The sequence below is a fragment of the Cygnus olor genome, chromosome 3 (assembly GCF_009769625.2).
Source record: "Cygnus olor isolate bCygOlo1 chromosome 3, bCygOlo1.pri.v2, whole genome shotgun sequence".
NCBI lineage: Eukaryota > Metazoa > Chordata > Aves > Anseriformes > Anatidae > Cygnus > Cygnus olor.
Window position 1 is genome coordinate 68560333 of NC_049171.1, and position 19335 is coordinate 68579667.

Consider the following 19335-nt stretch of genomic DNA (forward strand, 5'->3'; position numbering starts at 1 on the left):
CCGGACCTGCTGGCTCACTCCAGTACGTCAATGTCTTTCGTGTACCAGAAGTCCAAAATTCATCACAGTATTCCTTATGTAGTCTTACAAGTGATTCATAGAAACGAAGAGAAGCAGATTCTCTAAATCTGCTGACTACATTTTTGCTAATATATCCCAAGATGCTGTTGGCCTTCACTGCAATGGCATACCACAGATATGCTTGTTGTGCTCCATGACCCCAGATCCTTTTCTGCTGAGCTGTTCACTAGTCAGCCAGAACCTGCCCGCAGGTGGGGTTGTTCCATTTCAGGCATAAGACTTTGCATTTGCCCTTACCACATTCTCCTTCAATTCAACATAGGCCGTTTGAAGTGATAACAACATGCCACAAGCCCGACTGCAATGTGGCAAAAATACATCCAAACTAAGATCTCCCAGTGCTTACAAAAGATCAGCTGCTAGATAAATAACAGCCTGCTCCACCTCAAGTACTGTGTTCAGTTTTGGGCCCCTCAGTATAAGAAGGACATCAAGGCCCTGGAGAGTGTCCAGAGAAGGGCGACGAAGCTGGCGAAGGGCCTGGAACACAAGTGCTGTGAGGAGCGGCTGAGGGAGCTGGGGTTGTTTAGTCTGGAGAAGAGGAGGCTCAGGGGAGACCTTATTGCTCTCTACAACTACCTGAAAGGAAGGTGTGGGGAGCTGGGGATCAGCCTCTTCTCACAGATAACTAGCGACAGGACTAGAGGGAATGGCCTCAAGTTGCACCAGGTGAGGTTTAGGTTGGAAGTTCGGAGACATTTGTTCTCAGAAAGAGTGGTCAGGCACTGGAATGGGTTGCCCGGGGAGGTGGTGGCATCACTGTCCCTGGGGGTGTTCAAGGAAAGGCTGGACCTGGTGCTTGGGGAAATGGTTTAGTGTGTGACATTGGTGGTAGGGGGATGGTTGGACCAGATGATCTTGGAGGTTTTTTCCAACCTTAATGATGCTATGATTCTATGAACTCAATTCAAGCAAGTAATCCAGTGAAATAGCAGCACTAAGATGTTATTATTGCTTCCTTCTCCAATAAAATTCCTTGTGTCACAAGAGCACTGAACAAAACAGAGTGGTTCAGTTAATCCTAAATCCTTACATGAGGCCTATTATATTGTTTTTATGAATGCTTGGTGCTGACAATACTGAGCTCAGGACAAAGCCTAAAATATGACACAGACGTCCTCACGAGGGGGAGTGGAGGGGCAGGCGCCAACCTATTCTCTTTAGTGACCAGGGACAGACCCGAGGGAACGGTGTCAAACTGTGACAGGGGAGGTTCAGGCTGGACATCAGGAAGAGGTTCTTCACTAAGAGGGCTGTCGCGCACTGGAACAGGCTCCCCAGGGACGCAGTCACGGCACCAAGCCTGTCAGAATTCAAGAAGCATTTGGACTGTGCACTTAGTCACATGGCCTGAATTTTTGGGTAGACCTGTGTGGAGCCAGGAGTTGGACTCGATGATCCTTGTGGGTCCCTTCCAACTCTGGATATTCTATGATTCTGTGATTTCCTTGAACACCCCCAGGGATGGTGACTCGACCGCTTCCTCAGGCAACCCGTTCCAATGCCTGACCACTCTTTCTGAGAAGAAATGTCTCCTAATTTTTTAAATTGTTGAAGACTAGTGCTCTTTGTTCAATTCTTTGTTTTAATTGTTGAAGACTAGGGGCATGATGTTTCCCTTTTTCCACTCACCAGGGACATCGCTCGACTGCCGGGACTTTTCAGCTATGATGGAGAGAGGCTTGGCAACTACATCAGCCAGTTCCCTCGGGACCCTGGGATTCATGTCATCAGGTCCCATAGACTTGTACCTGTTTAGATTCATCAGGTAGTCTCGAACCTGCTCTTCACTTACAGTGGGTGGGACTTTGATCCTCCAGCCTCCATCTATGGGTTCAGGGAAATGAAAGACTTGGGAAGCCTGTCTACCAGTGCAGACGGAGGCAAAGAAGTTGCTGAGTACCTCAGCCTTCTCCATGTCTGTCATTACCAATTACTCAGCTATAGAAACTCACTCCTAATATAAGAAACTAGCCACCTATAATCGCTTACGCACTACTATTTTCACCCCTCAGTCTATTTTCACAAATGTTAAAGGTGCTTGGTGGCCCTCGGGGACTCCTCCTGTCACCCCAGCACAGCAGCCCAAAGGAAGCTGGGTCCTCTCTTGTGCTCTTCCTCGAGGCTCTGTGCAGAAGGGATGCCACCTCCTGCACAAGGGCTGGGGGATGGGAAAGAAGCACTCACACAACCCCTGAGAATGGGCAACAGAGTTCTTTATTGCCGGGACACCTTGCAGGTAAGCCTGCGGGATGTCCATGGTGTTTGGTGGCTCCAAGCTAATGCTGGGGATGGATGCTGTGTGGTGAGCTCCCTACTCATCGGGCACTCCTGAGATGCTGTTGGTGCGCTCGGATGGCAGAGAGCGAAGACGTGCAGGGGTAGTCGCAGGTCTGATCTGGCTGAGGTGGATCCAATTCCATTGGTTCCTCCACATCTTTTGGTGGATCCACCTCCATGGGCTCCACAGTGTTTGGCAGAAGGATAAGCCACTCCTTGCCAGGGACTGCCCAAACGGGATGCCTTCCATCAGGAATGTTTTCAGGCCAGGGTGCCGAACCAGGGGCTCATCCAGTTCCACCCCTAGGCCCCATGCTGCTGTCCGGTTGATTTCCATCTGTGGGTCTCATGCTGCCATCTGCATTACGGCCGTGGCTGGGTCCCACGCTGCGTCCTGGACTACAGTCACGCCTCTACTCTACCTGGCTGTCTGCCTGATGCTCCTGCCATCACCCCATGCCACCGTTGCACCACTGGGAAGGCCCAGGCCCCCTGTTGTTGTGTGGCTGAGGGGGCGGCCTGTTCCCCGCGTCATTGCAGTACCAATGGTACTGCCTGTAAGTGTCTGTGGGCTGCGCGCCAGAGGTCCCCTGGGCACTGGTGTCTCTTGTGCTGCAGGCACGATCCCTCTGCCCATGACACTTCTCATTCTCATTAAGTGCCTTCCTGCTCAGTGCTTCCTTGGACTGCATCGCTGTCCTCACACCGAGGAAGCCTGCTGCTCGCCTTGCTGCTTCTTGACTTCTTCCTGCTGCACAAGCTGGCTGTCAGAGTGCCTAGAAGCTCAGCGAGTGGTGGGCCAGCTGCAGGGGTCCTCTTTTATAGGGCCCGCAGCAAAGGTGGGGCAGTGGTGGCCACTGTGACCTCAGCAAGCCTCTGTGATGGAGTGGCCCATGCGTGGCCAAAGGCGGCCGTGTTGGGAGCAGCCTGGAAGATGCCCTCACATGGACAAGGAGGAGGGTTGGGGGGGCTGAGGGCCCCTTTTCTGGGGCTGGCTCCCCTGGGCCGTTTGGCTTGCCAGAGAGAAAGGCTGCCCCTCGGCTACAGGCATGGCCCTCCACTTCCCACCTTGTGCCTTGGTTTATTTTTAACACTGTTTTTTAGGTAATTTCATTCTATTATTTATGGAAAAGAACAGAAGCAAGGTGCATCTTCAGCCCTAATTCCCCTGTGGGCTTTGTGCTCTGAGTGAAGAATTTCTTCCTCACATCACATCTAATCTAAATCTCCCCTCCGTTTGTTCAAAGCCATTACTCCTCGTTCCATGGCTACATTCCCTTATAGAGTCCCTCTCCAGCTTTATCTTAGGCCACGCTTATGGGTTAGGTTAGGTGGCAAAACTGCAGGACCTTGCAAATTGCAGCCTTATCTACCTTGTTCCACATGTTCCATGTGGCCTTTTCCAGCTCAGGCTCTAGCTTCTCATCAGTGTAACATAGAATCATAGAAATATTAAGGTTGGAAAAGACCTCCAGGATCATCTGGTCCAACCACCCCCCTACCACCAATGTCACACACTAAACCATGTTCCTACACACCAGGTCCAACCTTTCCTCTAACACCCCCAGGGATGGTGACTCCACCGCTTCCCTGGGCAACCCATTCCAATGCCTGATCACTCTTTCTGAGAAGAAATGTCTCCTACTTGTTTTAATTGTTGAAGAGCAGTGCTCTTCAACAAGAGCGTGACACTGAGTCAAGGACTTTTTAGCTTGTCAAACTGCCCTGCCAGCAAGGAGGCTGGGGATGCAGGAGGAGCTGGGAGGGAACAGAAGCAGGACAGGTGACCCCAGCTGACCAAAGGGATATTCCATACCATGTGATGTGGTGTGTCCTGATTTGGGCTAGGATAGAGTTGAATATGAGAAAAATAAAAACTGAGTAATTATGATAAAACAAAACAGTGATAGATGGATAGTACACACAGATGATGGAGGCAGGGATAAGAAGTGACGGTAAAACAAATAGTGAGAAGCATAATTGGAAAAATGATAACACAATAAAATATTGGAATTGTTACCCGTTACCAGCTGGAACAGTTACCACTGTGGCAGGCTCCAGTGTAGCCTTATCATGATCATCCTGGGAACTTTTATTCAGGAAAGTGCTTTGCTTTTTAAATTCAGTATTGCGTTAGTTCCCCCACTCAGCTCTAGAGCAGCACATGCTATTGCTGACCAAGAACCAGGAACTGCCTGGAACCACAACATGATCTCTCACTTTTTACACCCACTCAGCTTTGGGTGTAAAATAACCTCACAGGTGCCATGAGAAGAGCTGGGTCAGGATCCATTTGCTTCCTTGCCTATGTATAGTCAAACTGAGACAAGCAGCCCTTCAGAGCTTGCTCTTTCACTCTTCATCTCTTTCTGTTCTGCCAACCATGAGACAGCAACACTACTGAGGTTTTTCCAAAGCCTTTTGTTTTGACATGGAAGTGAAATGCCTACATCAAATGAACTTCACCTATAGTTACTGTGAAGATTTGTTACAGGTTGTTTTCTTGTTGTTTTTGTTTGTTTGTTTGTTTGATGGGCTGGTCTTCTCAAAGACTGTGTGTCATATAGACTCTAAATGTGTCATACAAACATTTGTGCTACCAAACCCTCAGTTCTAGCCTCAGTGATGGGATTTTTGCAAGAGCAGGATCATAGAATCATAGAAACATTAAGGTTGGAAAAAAACTTCGAGATCATCTGGTCCAACCATCACCCTACTACGAATGTCACCCCCTAAACCATGTCCCTACGTACCAGGTCCAACCTTTCCTTGGCTACCAAAATGGTGAAGGGCCTAGAGGGGAAGATGTATGAGGAGCGGCTGAGGTCATTTGGCCTGTTCAGCCTGGAAAAGAGGAGGCTGAGGGGAGACCTCATTGTGGCCTACAGCTTCCTCACGAGGGGGAGTGGAGGGGCAGGCGCCAACCTATTCTCTTTAGTGACCAGGGATAGGACCCGAGGGAATGGAGTCAAGCTGCAACAGGGGAGGTTCAGGCTGGACATCAGGAAGAGGTTCTTCACTGAGAGGGTGGTCGCACACTGGAACAGACTCCCCAGGGACGCAATCATGGCACCAAGCCTGTCAGAATTCAAGAAGCGTTTGGACTGCACTTAGTCATATGGCCTGAATTTTTGGGTAGACCTGTGTGGAGCCAGGAGTTGGACTTGATGATCTTTGTCGGTCCCTTCCAACTCAGGATACTCTATGATTCTACGATTCTAAAGCATAACTGGAGTACCAATTGATCACCTACATAAAAAAAAAGGGGGGGGGGGGGTGAACTGTATTACTCCACAAAAAGGTTCTAAAAACAAATGCTAGATCAATAATTCTACCAGCTAAGATACACTTCTTGAAAAAAGTATAACACCTTTTTCTTAAATTTTTGAACATGAAACAGAGACATACCACTATTGTCTACCAAGAGAAGTTCCTTTGTTTTCCATTGATTTGCTAACTTTTCTTGGTTGAAATAAAAATTACATCTCAAAAAGTAATAAATTAATTTTACTTTCCCATATCATTCTGCAACAGGTGTTGTGCTGCAGATTCTTGCAGTAGCCTCTTACCTTGGAAACAAAACAGTCTGCTATAGCCACAGGATCATTTTCACAGTTTTCCAAATCTTGCAGAAGTTCACTAAAACAAAGAACAGAAAAATCAAAAACAATTATTGCACATATTGGAATAGACACACATGTATACCCTAGAGCCAGACACCATTCCATTGTTCATGGCTGTGATACCCAAAGCACTTATGATGCAGGGAGTCCTAAAAAGGGTACTAGAAACCCTCTGGTTTCCCTGCATAGCCCCTCCATTCTCCAATGAACTGGCCCATGTAAACAGACTTCTTTGTTTCTTTTCAGAATATAAAAACACCGTCTTATAAACCAGGGTCAAAACTGGACTGAGTCAAACATACAGTTCTGTTTCCTAACGCATAAAACACAACAGTATCTTAGCTCTGTTCAGTGCTACAGCCATTGCTCCTCTTCCATACAGATCAGACGCTCAGATTCAGATGTCCACAGTTGCATGGTATCTCCACATGTACCATCAAATATATTTTTTTCTTATGCACAGTCAAGCTGTTACCTGCACATGCACAGAAATTCCAGTTCTGATACCACAACATGTGACCAAAATACACAACTGCATATCTTCCTGCCAATATGTTGAGCCACATTAATTGACTTTACATGCTGGCTTCACAGTAACTGCAGCACTGGAATACTCGCTCCTGTCAAAAAACTGACAAAGTCAAGCGACCACAAAACTTTATGGTCTCTTCCTCCTAGGTATGAAGCCATGTAGAGAAGTTTTCTCTTTGGAGACAGATGAGCATGCTAGGAAAATGGTATTCCCACATACTTAAACATGCAAGTCACCACAATGACCACGGACTGCTGATCTATGCAAAGATGAGTGCCTTCCTTCAGACTGACTGCTCTTCTATGATATGCATAGTGGTGTACTCAGAGGGTTGTTTAGCTTGTACATCAACTAACACAGTGAAGCCAAACAAAATTTAAACCACACTGAAGCACATGCCCTGTCCTATAAAGATTTTGTATGTTCCAGTAGCTAGACATGACTGAGGTGGATGAGAAGCTAGTCCGAAAAACACAGATGAGAAGCAGGAATGTATTACATATACAAGAAGAACAGTAATAAGTTCACACAGGAAGATTTGTCTACCTTTAGTGGGTCTCTTCACTGAAGAAAAGTGGTGAGCCAGGAAAAAGTTTTCTGGAAGGGAATATATAAATTCTACATGCATAAAAATAAAACCTAACTGAGAGGATTTTATATTTTTGACATGCCAAGCAGGAAATGAATTCATTATAACAGGAGCAAAGCAATAACGGAGCACGTTCACTATCATATGGAATTCAGTTCTTGAAAGCCAATTCAGTGAAAGAAGGAATTCAAGTAGCAGAAGAAAACCTCAAAGGTCTCTCCTTGATCCTAATATTCTTTAGTCTTACTGAAAGATACACTCAGAAAACCGACACAAAAAAAAAAAAAAAAAAAAAAAAGAATTTTCTTCCAAATGGTTCTCTGGGAGACCTTTTTTTCCTTCTCATCAGATGTTTTTTCGTTTAGTGCTACTTTTCTCCCAGTTCACAGCTGGTTCCCTGAATGAGTTTTGCATAAGAGTTGCTAAGCCTGTATCTAGGGAACTACCCTTTTCCCCTCTAAGCAGACACAATTTCCCTGTGTAAGTAAGAATGGGAGTAAAACAGAAAAATTTCCTGACTTGTTCTTTGCTTCTGTAATTACTGCGGGAAGGAAGGGGAGAAATCAGTAATCAGTCGCATTGAAAAAAGACAAAGAACTTAAGTTAGGCGGTCATTAAGCCGCTCTGTATAGCAATAATTTAACCTCCACAGCTCAGATTTTCCCTTCATCAAAATCAGAATAAAAATATGACCCTTGCTTGATAGCCCACATTGGTGAAGATCCTTTAAATCAGCAAAAGAAAGAAGCTGTAGCAATGCTTCATGTAGTCATTAATTATAATGACTGTCTGTTTTCCACAAATGAGTTTTGGAAATAACATCAAACACACTGAACAAGCTCAGAGTATTCCTGTTGTCCAGCAAGTAGAGGTTCTCCTGACGGCTTAGAATACATTTGATTGCCATTTTGTTCCTACTGGTCTCCTTTAATACCATATTATTTTTCCTGCAGGATACAGTAATACTGCATTTAAAGTTTTCATATATTCATGCAATGAGTCCAGGTTTATGCAGTAAATATGCTGGTGGCTTGTGTCTTCAGCATGAGCACATAATGTAAGGGTAATGCTCTGAATGATTTTGTTAGCTGTACTACACTCTTTTCTGTCTCATCTGACTGATAAGAACGGGATTGGTAAAAGCAGCCTTCCACTGTGTAACAACAGCAAATCTGTTATGCCCAGGAATCCCCAAAAAACTAAAGAAATCCCTATAATAACACATTGACATGTGAAAGAGCAAGTTTATAATTGTGCATTTAAATACCTGACAATGAAAATAGTGGAGAGAAAACAGAAGTTCCCTTCACCCGGGTATCCAGATGTTTTACACTTTTCACAGTCAGTAATGGAGCTCTTAGCATCCATGGTTACTTATGCCAATGGCCCAGGCAGGAAGGGAGCACAAGGGAGCACTGGGAGAGAACGTGATGCTCTTGCAGCTGAATTGCTAAACAAGACTCAAGCTGAAACACATCACAAATGCCAGTGCTCTTTAAGACCACGAACTAATTTATGCAGCTTGGGTTGTTATGGTCTGGAAAAATGTGATCATCATCAATAGCTAATGATAAGTCCTTTGGGATGAGAGAGGTAAACGTAGAAAGACTGACAATTTTTTATGAAATGAACTCGTTACCTTTACAAGTCAAATGAACAAAAGTCTCATTACAATGTCTTAGGATGTTCTGACATTTTGGAGCATGAATTATTTTCAAGACAAAACATTTAACTTCCCCTCTCAGTGGGTTAGGTCAGTATGAAGCTGCCAACTACAGGAGGTGAAGAGGAATAAGCTAAATCCATTTACAGGTCTGTAGATAACTAATACTTGCACACACACACAAGTTATGCACTTTTTCGTTTTATTCATTGTATGTCATCACCACACTATTTTAAAAGAAGGCCCAGGATTTTTTCATCTCGTTCTTGATCTGAATTGGTGAAAAAGAAAGATGATAATGACAGGCACATCAGATGGGCCAGCTTCGGTGGAACAGAAGGAACAGAAAGAGGCAGAAAGGGAACAGCATTATTCATCCTGTTGAAAATTTCACCCATGATGAAAAACAGTTGCAGTTTGCAGTCTAACCATAAATGCTAAAGTAACAGTATTACCAAAAAAAATAATTTTCTTAATGCCTAACAACATTCAAAGCTAAAAGGGACATAGCAAGCACAATCTGGTCCTTGTGGTTGAATAATTTCATTATATAAAAATCTAGAAAACTAATCTGAAGAGTTCAGATTTTTACTAAAAAAAAAAAGATGATATAAAATTATACTTGATATAATCACACTGCTACAAACATTTTGTGACAAAAACTAATATCTCCACACTCAAAAAAAATCCTTTTTCTTTAAAGGTGAGCTCTTATAGGTTTTATGAAGGCTCTTCCTGACAAGAAGTCAACCATTGAAGCTCAGCCACCATGAAGCTCAGAGCAGATGAACTGCTGAAGATGGCAGCTGTAGAGAAGAGCCCTGCACAGTATCTGCGTGCTTCAGTAGTCACTGATGGACAAAGAGTGTGCACAATCTCTGTCAGCAGCAGAGGTTTCAGCTTGGCCTCTCTTAAGACTGGCTGAGTGCTGGTAGAAGTATGAACCTATGCATGTTTCACCACAGAATTCCCATTTCAGAATGAAGTCACGCTATTGAGAATTTATCCCAAATTGTTGCTGGAAAGAATCTCAACAGGAGAGGCCGGAGAAGTAAGGCAGCAAATGCTGATTTAGAGGATGCTTTCCCCTTCCGAATAAATCAATAAATAGTGAGGGAGCTTTTTCCAACAGATGGAGCAGGACTAGTGGAATATGGTCGGTAATTCTATTTTAAGAAACAGCTTTCCAAAAAGAGATCACAAAGGACTTGCAGTTAGCGTCCTGACCATCATTTCTGCTATTCAATACAACACCTAAAAGTCATTTCAGTAAACGGAATTCTCACATCTCTACAGGCCACAGAAGCCCAAGATTAAAAAGTTTCATCACTGATTAATTGTCACATTCAGAGTTGAGAAAAAAATGGTCATTCTGAAACTATGAAATCATGCTCACAAAAAGCATCTGAAACCACTAACACAGAACTGCCAAGTGGAACTTTTTCAAAGGTAAAAATAAATGAAGAGGCTATAGAGTATGTTCAGGACCCAGAAGGTACATGCCAAGTTTCACACAGGAGGGAACTTTATCCTTGAAGCTAAAATAGGATCTACAGTGCGTGTTGACTCTTAAAAAATCTCTCAATTTCCATGTAGAATTTTGAATCGTGAGGCCTGAAATACATTAGCAATTTACTGGAGGCTTTGGACAACTTTCCAGTGAGTTTTAACCATTCTAACATATCTATCCCTAAGAGCTCCCAAAGTGTGATTTTTTTTTAAGTTCTTTTTTTTTTCTTCTTTTAACCTCTGGAAATCCTTTTTTTTCTCTCCCTCAAATCAATTATTCTGTATCATGATTAAAAAGGTACTTTTATTCAGTAATACTTGCAATGATGCTGATATAAGTGTCCCAACTACGTAGCCTGCTATTTCTCTGGCTTTGAAGAATCAGAAAATACAATGGCCACATATGTTTTTCCCCATCCTGTGATCATTAGGAAGCCCACAGTCATTGTCTCATGGCTCTAAAACACATGATCAGGCTACCGCTATGTATTTTCCATCACGTTAGATATTCAATCAAGTCAGAAGTTGTAGCTGAAGCAGGACTTAGCAGCTTTCCTGAAAGTGTATTTCCTGTACTGTGCTGTAGCTGCAAGTTTCAGGAAAGGATTTTAGGTTTCAACTATGTCCAACATTTCTAAATAGATCTTCCTCCACTCTCCCTTTTGATTCTGAACAGCAATCCCCAACAGCAGAAGCACTTTAAAATAGTTTCCCATGATGACAGAAAAACACTGAGGAAGCTCTTTGACAGGGGTCCTCCACTTCAGAATCCTCTTTTGATTTAAGGAAATTATTTACTGTTCTTCAAAGATCACAACAGTTTGGGAGATCTTTTGTCAACTACAGTAAGGCTAAGAGAGCTTTTACAGGAATAATGGGACATAGAAGACATGGGAACTTTATGCCATTAGGTTTGTTGCATTGATCGTATGTTCAGGTTTTCCTTGAATACTGAATAAGGTTTTTTTTGTTTGTTTGTTTGTTTGTTTTTTATAGTAATAGAGGATTCAGTCAAAGTAGCAGTAGCATGCTCCTAAAACTGCAGATACTGCAGATCTCACACACTCTGGCACCAGCTATAGAAGCAAGAGAAATTTTACTTGAAGTTCCCATTGTATGCTAGAATCCCATTTGCAGAGTTTCAGAGAAGGCTGTAAAGATACCTAACAGAAGTATTCAACGCACAGCAAGGTACTTGAACACAGCTTTGATAGATTATTTCAGGGAGTGCCTAGCAGTTTAAAATGTTACAAAAGCCAGATATACGTCAGTACACCAAAGGACCTAATATAATAGGAATAAAATATTGCCTGTTTAGTGAGACAAGAGTTTAATTCATGGCGGTCTGGCATTAGGTTCAGCGGGAGCATGGAGCAGGTTAGGTTTATATTTATGGAAATACCCAGCATGAAAACAGAAGTAGTAAATGAAGACCACACTTGATTCATTAAACCAGCAGCTACATAATCTGATCTCAGCAAACCAACCCGGCTGAGAATCGAAGAAATACCATTTCTCAGTTTATATATCTTGGCTGTATTACAGTGATAAAAGACTATTTGCTTGGTTTGCTCCCTCCCCATCAACACAGGCTGCTTCATTTAGTTAAACATTAATTTACCTGTTGAAATGGTAGATATCCCGTATGTTTCCAAACAAGGCTGATCGCTCTTCTGTCCCCAGGGACAGCTTGGATTGGTCAGTGATACAATCGAGGTAATCCTACAAGAGAAATGAGAAGGATGCCTTTAGACATTTCCTCCTTTTCTAGATCAGTAAATGGAGCTACCTTTTATTGTTCAGGATGAATTCCTTCATATCAGTTTCACATTATTATTACAGTAAACCCTTCAGTAGCCTCTCTGTGAACAGTCATTCTATTATGAAAGGTAACAGTACTTATCTGTTCACTGAAACCAAGAAAATAACAGAAGACTGAATGCTAAGTTATAGTCCTTAGACTGGACAGCCAACATTTCTCTTGCTACTGATATACAAATGTATTCAGATTTCATTCACAGTGACAGTTTAATTGATCATTTAACTGGCTCAGAGACTACAAAATGTACAAAAAAATGAAGAATGTCATTTAATAGTCTTAGTAACAGAAAACCTATATAATCAAGAACGGAAAACATAAAAACAACAAGGGCTCAGAAAAGCTACCAAACTGCCAAAAAAAAAATCTTTTAAAACTGTAGTTGAAAAAAAAAAAAAGCACAAACACAGCAACGCAGAGTTTGCAGAGGACAGAAGATCTCAGCGTATATACACACATGCAGTGTGTATATAGTACACTTGTATAATGTACAGTTACATTGCAAATTACGGTGGTATATGTTCTAGCAAAGACATACTTTCACATTTACAAGAGTGTCTCATCTAGTGACTTCAATTGAATAGGAACAAGAGAACTAGAAAAAAGATAGATCAGCATTATTCTAGCAGAACAACTTTCCCGTTTCTCCCCCATTTTGATAAGAGCTCAGCTCCCAGAGCATCACCTTTCATTCTGTTGCTGCTTCAGTGTTAAAATTTCCTCAGCTAAGGGCAAACAAATCCACCGGGCTTTTTAACTAACTTCAACTCATAAACCAAGAAACCCAATGTGCTGCCACATCCATGAAGAAATTCTGCTAGAGGACGGAAAACAATAAAGGAAAAGTGAAAACAGCTGAAACAATGTGAAATAAAAATAAATAAAATCCCTTAGCCTGGGGTTAGACAACGTGGTGTGGCAACCCACCAAAAGCAACACAGCATTCCACTGCTCGGCAAGGAAGGAACCCTGCGAAACGTCAACTAGACCATGAAAACTTCTAAGATGCAACTGTGTGCCAGAGTCGTAAAGAAAAAAATACTACACAACACATACACTGGACAAGATTTATTCTCTGAAAATCCAGAGAAGATGAAGGGTTTAGATCAGTCATTGATCTGACCTTTGGATTTTAGATGCTCTTGTTAGGATGGTTATGAATTACAGCACTCAAGTCTCTATCCCCATGTTCTTTGCAACTGAGATGGTGTAAGCAGAGTCACAGGTCCTAATCCTAACATTCAATAATCCACATTCAGTATTTGGTTGCCTCCAATTAAATCTACTCTTCATCACCACCAAAAAAAAAAAAGAATATTTTTTTGCCAACAAGAAGAAAACTTGCGTATTCAAATGCAACTTCAATGTCTTTAAGAGGAACAACAAGCAGCAGTGGGCAAGCAAGTAGGCATGTCCCAGAAAGCCTTCCCATCTCTTCTGTGATGGATGTCCGTACTGTACCTTCTTGCAGCCTTCTAGTCCCAGCCTGTCCTTGAAATGCATTTGTGCAGTAAGCCATTGGAATGGCATCCCTGGGACTGCCTGAATTTGTAGTTAGCTTTTCATTTATATTCAGAAGCTGCAGATAAGTAAAAGGTTTGGGAATTCTGGTGAGGCAGACAGGATTGCAGCATGTAGTACACTAGCTCAAACGCAGGAGTAGATGATAGATTCAGGGCTACCCCAGTGACAGCAATAAATAACTTTTTCTGTCCACTAATACAAATCTACATTTAACAGTGAAGAACAAAAGCTCCAGTGGAGCTGTGATCCTCTGAAAACATTTGAGCATTGCAGGAGCACTGCAGCATCCTTAGCTGGTGTGGTGTGGTGTGTTGCAGAGGAATGGAAATCTCACAATAAGTAACCACACGTACAGTCATCAGATGCATACAGCCTTTTTATTGAATAAAGAGGAGTTTCTTTCAAACTTGTTCACCTCAGAATGGGTTTCTTCAAAAAAAAAAAAAAAAGAACAAAACAGTCCAGAGTCTTTTTTTTTTTCTGGTATTGTAGACAGTTTTATAAGCATGACCTGTTTCGTGCTCCTTTTGTCCTCCCATCCCAGTTTTTCTCCACATATGTATATTTTTCTCAGTCTTTTACCAACTTTTAGCAAGAAATAAGGAACCAGGCCCTTTCTAAGGCTCCTGCCAAGAAAAAGCCTGCAGGTGCTTTGGCAGTTTTCCAGCATTCCAGCAGCATGTGCCAGGATCAGGTTATCCCACGCACGCACAGCCTGTGCTCTCTGCTGCGAAAAGTTCCGAGACTGCATCTTTGGCCTCCGTGTCCTCCCAGCACCAGGTCAGAAGCAAACTGGAAACAAATGGCTGGGGTTTTGCTTACCTAAGGAGAGACAGTTCTTTGTTAAAAATGCTCGGGTGCGAGGATGGCCACGCAGGCCCGTCCTCACAAAGCGGTCTGACAAAGTCCAGGCACGCCGCAGCAGCAGCACGTGGCTTGCAGTGACACGGCAAGTGGGACCCTTCTGGTTATATTGCTTTATAGAGTATGTGTGCTCTCATAAAGTTTCATTAACTCATCCAGGAAACTGATGCAGTATCGGCGTATAGCCCTCTGCAAGGACAACAGCAGAAGCAGATCAAAGCTATCCTGCCATGGGGTTTTTCCTAATTATTTCTTAGCAAGTGGTACTTTACCCCCATAGTAGTCACCGCAACCTCCTGCAGCATATCAACAGCTGTTATCATCTGAAGCCATAATGAAAGGTTTGGAGCTATGAGATAACAGGGCGGGCTGCAGCCATAATGACACAGTGCAGAAATCAATGAAATTTATCAGAACAGAGCACTGGGCTTATTCGCTTTATTTGTTTCTTGTCAGCATCTACAGACCCTCTGTCAGCACTGAATGATTTGTTTGTAACCTTTGCCTTTGCTGGTGTTTTATTGCCTCTCTGCAGTTAGAGCAAAACATTTAGCTTACTTTATAAGTGAAACAAAAATAAATGCTGGTCTCCTTAGATTGATTTATGGAGCAAGGCTTGTTCTAATAGTATTGCACAATTTTTCCACCCTATTTCCTGAATCTCTCCACAGACTAGAAGAGGCTTGCCGGATGGCTCTGCCTCCCTCGCTGGGTTTGACATTCTCCCCATTTGTCTTTCATCACACCGAATCTATCGGGAAGAATGTCTGTTAGGAGCTTCGCATCTGATGACTCCCTCCTCCTCCATAATCACCTGAGAAAGATCTCCAGAGGAACAAAATGATGACAACACTAACCTTTGAGGATAAAACAGTAATTGTACGAATTGGAAATGAGAGAAAACTGTCAATAAAAGAACAAAATGAGCAAGAAGTTCTTTACAGATTGATTGAAACTATTTTTTTCCATGACCAAAGGTCAGAAACTAAATGCAAATTCATGTGGGACGTTTTCATCTAGATACCTGCATTTTCCTTTGAAAACAGGCCCCCACTTAGCTTTAAAAACATAATAAAAAATAAACAATAATAAATAATAAGCCAGACATTAATGTGGTAACGTTAAAATTACATGTTAAAATTAGAAATGTTAACATAATAATGTTAATATGGGTAAAAGCGCCATTACCTTGTAAAATATTTTCTTCCTGCCCTGCCAGAAACATATATAACTAGATAAGTTCTTAGTATTTCTTCTATAAAGCAGGAATCTGCACGTATGAAAATCAATAAAGATAAGCAAGAATGTTGAAGAGCAGTGCCGTTGCATGTGCACACCTTTACCAAAAGGCAGGCACACAAAACACTGAAAATCTGAATAAACATCAATAAGGGGAAAAAATAAAAATAAAAAATTCTTTGTATGCCAGTGTCTGAACACAAGCTGAAGGAGAAAGCAAGGCTGCAGTACATCTTTGGACTTCAACAATGTGCACTTGGCTTGAAAGTTGAGGTCTTCTATCAAGAAAACTCAGTCTCTGACCAAAAAACACCTAAAACTAGGTACTCATCAACAGTCCAGTGATGTCTTGTGCTGCAGCAGGAGGAGGAACATGCAATATTAAATCAAGCTGGACCGGCATCCAGAGAGCGCAATACCATCACTTGGACCCCAGTTTTCTGATATTTCCTACATCTGTACTACCAGAAAGTCAGCCCCTTCTCCTGGATGCTATACTGACCCCCTGAGCATGTCTTCAGCCCAACTGCCCTCTACCCAAACGAGCGCAAATGGCACAGATCAGCTGGTCGTGCACAAGAGGAGCCACTGACGTGCTTCAGCAGCCCAGGCTGCCTGCATTATGTTCCCATGCTGCTTTGAGGGGAAGGCTGCGGGCCAGAAAGAAAGCACATCACAAACTGGATCCTAGCTGTAGCCTGCTAGCTAGAGTCACGCTGACCAAACCACAGCTCATCCTTGTAGCCAAAGAGAAGGTTGAGCAACTGCTGCTGTACAATGGGGTAACTGCTAGAACATGCTCTGTGCTGCTGATTACAGAGGTAATTATAATCTGTACCTATGCCCCTTTTGCCTGACTTTTTTTTCTATTCCTTTTTATTATTATTTACTTCATTTGTGGATTTAGCTGGCATGTACAGAAGCATCGTCTGAATGCCTTGTGGGGAAAAAGATAGTGTGCTATCCACAACAGGTGGCTGAGGACACACTGCATGTCAGAGCAGCTCTTCTCAATTACTGAAAGTACAGCTGTAATCTGCAAAGTGAAGGTGCACTTGTAAACAATCCCTATGTTGCCTTCTCAACCTGCTTCCTTTGGCTATATCTGGCTGAGAACCTAAAGAGATTTAAATCAAAGCCATCTCCTTGCCATATCAAGGCCTTCTGTCAGAGCATTTCTCCTTAAAACACATCACTATCATTATTGCTATTAATTTCTGTGATAGAAGATGATAAGTCCATTGTTGTAGTGTGGGTCTCATCTGCACAGTGGCTTACCCGGAGACCCCTGTAGCAAAACTTTTCATGCAGCCAAAATTAACACTTTTCGGACTGCTTTCTTCCCTTCATATTGTGTCTTCCGTATTCTTCCTCTTTATTCTCTGTAAAGAGTCACATACCTGTAGGATGTCTCATTTTGACTGAAATCATCCTCATTCCATGAGTGAAAATGCTCGCTCAATTGCTCTTAAAACCATTTCCCAGCTGCCAGTCCTTTTTCAAAGCCCTTGCTGTTTTCAGCCCTCACCAGAGAGTCTGACGTGTTCTCACATGGAAGGCAGAAACCCATACCCACCAAGATAATTAGCACCCTAACTTCCAGCTTCGGGAGTTCCTCTGCAGGAGAAGCAGGAGCAACAGCAGCTGTGCTTCAATACATTACCTGTTTGATTCAACAGAGAGAGGAGTAACTTTTCAAATTTTTCCTGGGATGGTGAGGATTTGCTAGCTTGCAGCAGGTATCTCCATCTCCCATGAGTAACACAACCACTATCTTTGGCTGTAAGCAACACAGTCATGTTGTCATACAACAGGCCAATACAGATAAATACTTATATTTTATTAATACGAGCATCTTTTTTTAACTGTAGATGCAGTTTGATTACTATAAAACCCTGTATTTTATTTCTGCCACAGATGTTACATATTAATGTCACCAGTAAATCAAACTTTAAAAAAAAAATCTTGTACTGTCCACCATACAGTGGACTTCTCTACATGCAAAACTGGAATTAAATAAAGAAGGAAATTTCTGTGAGCATGTCTTTCCACCTTCTACTAGTGCAGATTTTTATTAGTAGCAGTATTTTTACAGATATCTGAAGCAGACAAACCCAGATGTAGGCCAAAGCATGAACAGGTCTGAAAGCACAGCACCCACCTGGGGCTAAGTACAGCAGGGCACAGCCCTGCCACCAGCTGATCACCAGAGCCAGGGGCTGTGTGAGGAAAACCCAGGCTCAGAGCTCTAAGCGAAGCCACACGGCCTCCTCTGCTCACGCCAGCAAGGAGAGCAGAAAGTTCGTGGGTGCCGGGCACCTCCTATTCCCTTATTTCCCTTCATGTACCCTAGGACCTTGAACATAAAACTGACACTTTGTGCTGGCAGAGAAAGCCCTGCCATTGTGGGGATTTCGGCTCCCCACGGCCTTGTCTGTGGGCTCCCACACAGCTGCCCCATGCTGGCAGCAACCTAACCCTGCTGTCAGGGGAGAAGGGCGAGGAGAATACATCCCACCGCCGACAGCCAGCAAGCCTCCAAAGAGAAATGGTAGAAGTAAGCCCCATGTTTTATACAATCCGTTACTACGTGTGGTTTGTGACCGATCCCTTTCCTCTCCGATTTCCACACAGAACAGCAGTCTGAAGCAGCAGGATGCTGCCCTGCTGATATCAGGCCTCTCCCCAGGCACCATGTGGATGGAGGTGGTGGAGGAAGCTGTATAAACTCACCTTTGTTTATGGCCAGCTTCCTCGGCATAGCCAATTTACACATGCAGCCGGCTTACAGCCTACAGATTACAGCAGTAAAGCCAGCGTGGTGATCCAGTAAGACGATACTGCCCACTGACTGCATGTAGCGGGGCAAAGATTGATGGTGAGAGCACTCGTGAGAACATGATATGAAGAAAGACTAAAAATAGAGAAGCGCATTTCAGTTTTCTTTCCACTGTTCAACATTGCAAAGTAAGGTGACCATGACAGACTTCTCCTTGCATTTTCCACAGTTAGGGGTCTACAGGATATGATGTTTACAGAGCATTGTATCAACTTAACTTTCATCTACAGAACAAAAAAAGGGTATTTTTTTCACATCGTTATTCTCAAGCAACAGATTTTCTACAACCAACATGCCTCCCTCCCTCATCTTATAGATGTTAAAATACCACCTCATTTGCAGATACTAAGGACTGGAAGTAGTGACCTCTGGTAGGTTGCCTTGGCTTCTTCTGCATGCATGGAAAGCCACAGTGGGAGTACGTGTCAGCCAAAATTAGCTGTGACGAATTCCTGAGTCCTAACACTATGCCTTGCACCTCTAAAACACGCTCGCTCTTTGGTTTAGGCTGCCTTTGAGCAATTGTGCCTGTGTACAGAATAAGCATGCACGGGGCTGCATACAAAGCCTGAAAATTTCTAGGGCATGTCAATGTCAACAATGCAGCAACCAGGAGACCTGGTATCAGGACCTCAAGGATGGACTGCCTGCATGGATTTTGCCTTCTTAGCGGAAGTGAATTTTTGCTTGAATGAAATACAATCAAAGTTTAATAATATTCCCCTGTTCACCTGCAGGTATTTCATGCCAAAATCTCCCATCCTAAAAAGACA

The 19335-nt window shown here is 43.0% G+C and overlaps 1 protein-coding gene across 8 annotated transcripts in view; it reads right to left on the bottom strand.

Annotated features, from left to right (window-relative positions):
- Positions 1 to 19335, bottom strand: part of PLEKHG1 (pleckstrin homology and RhoGEF domain containing G1) — a 143175-nt gene that overhangs the window by 25771 nt on the left and 98069 nt on the right. For all 8 annotated transcript variants that reach the window (XM_040550568.1, XM_040550567.1, XM_040550566.1 and 5 more), the window contains 2 exons: positions 11899 to 11999; positions 5931 to 6000 (listed from right to left, as the gene is read on the bottom strand). In XM_040550568.1, coding sequence (XP_040406502.1) covers positions 5931 to 6000; positions 11899 to 11999 — 171 coding nt within the window. The remainder of the gene's footprint in view (positions 1 to 5930; positions 6001 to 11898; positions 12000 to 19335) is intronic.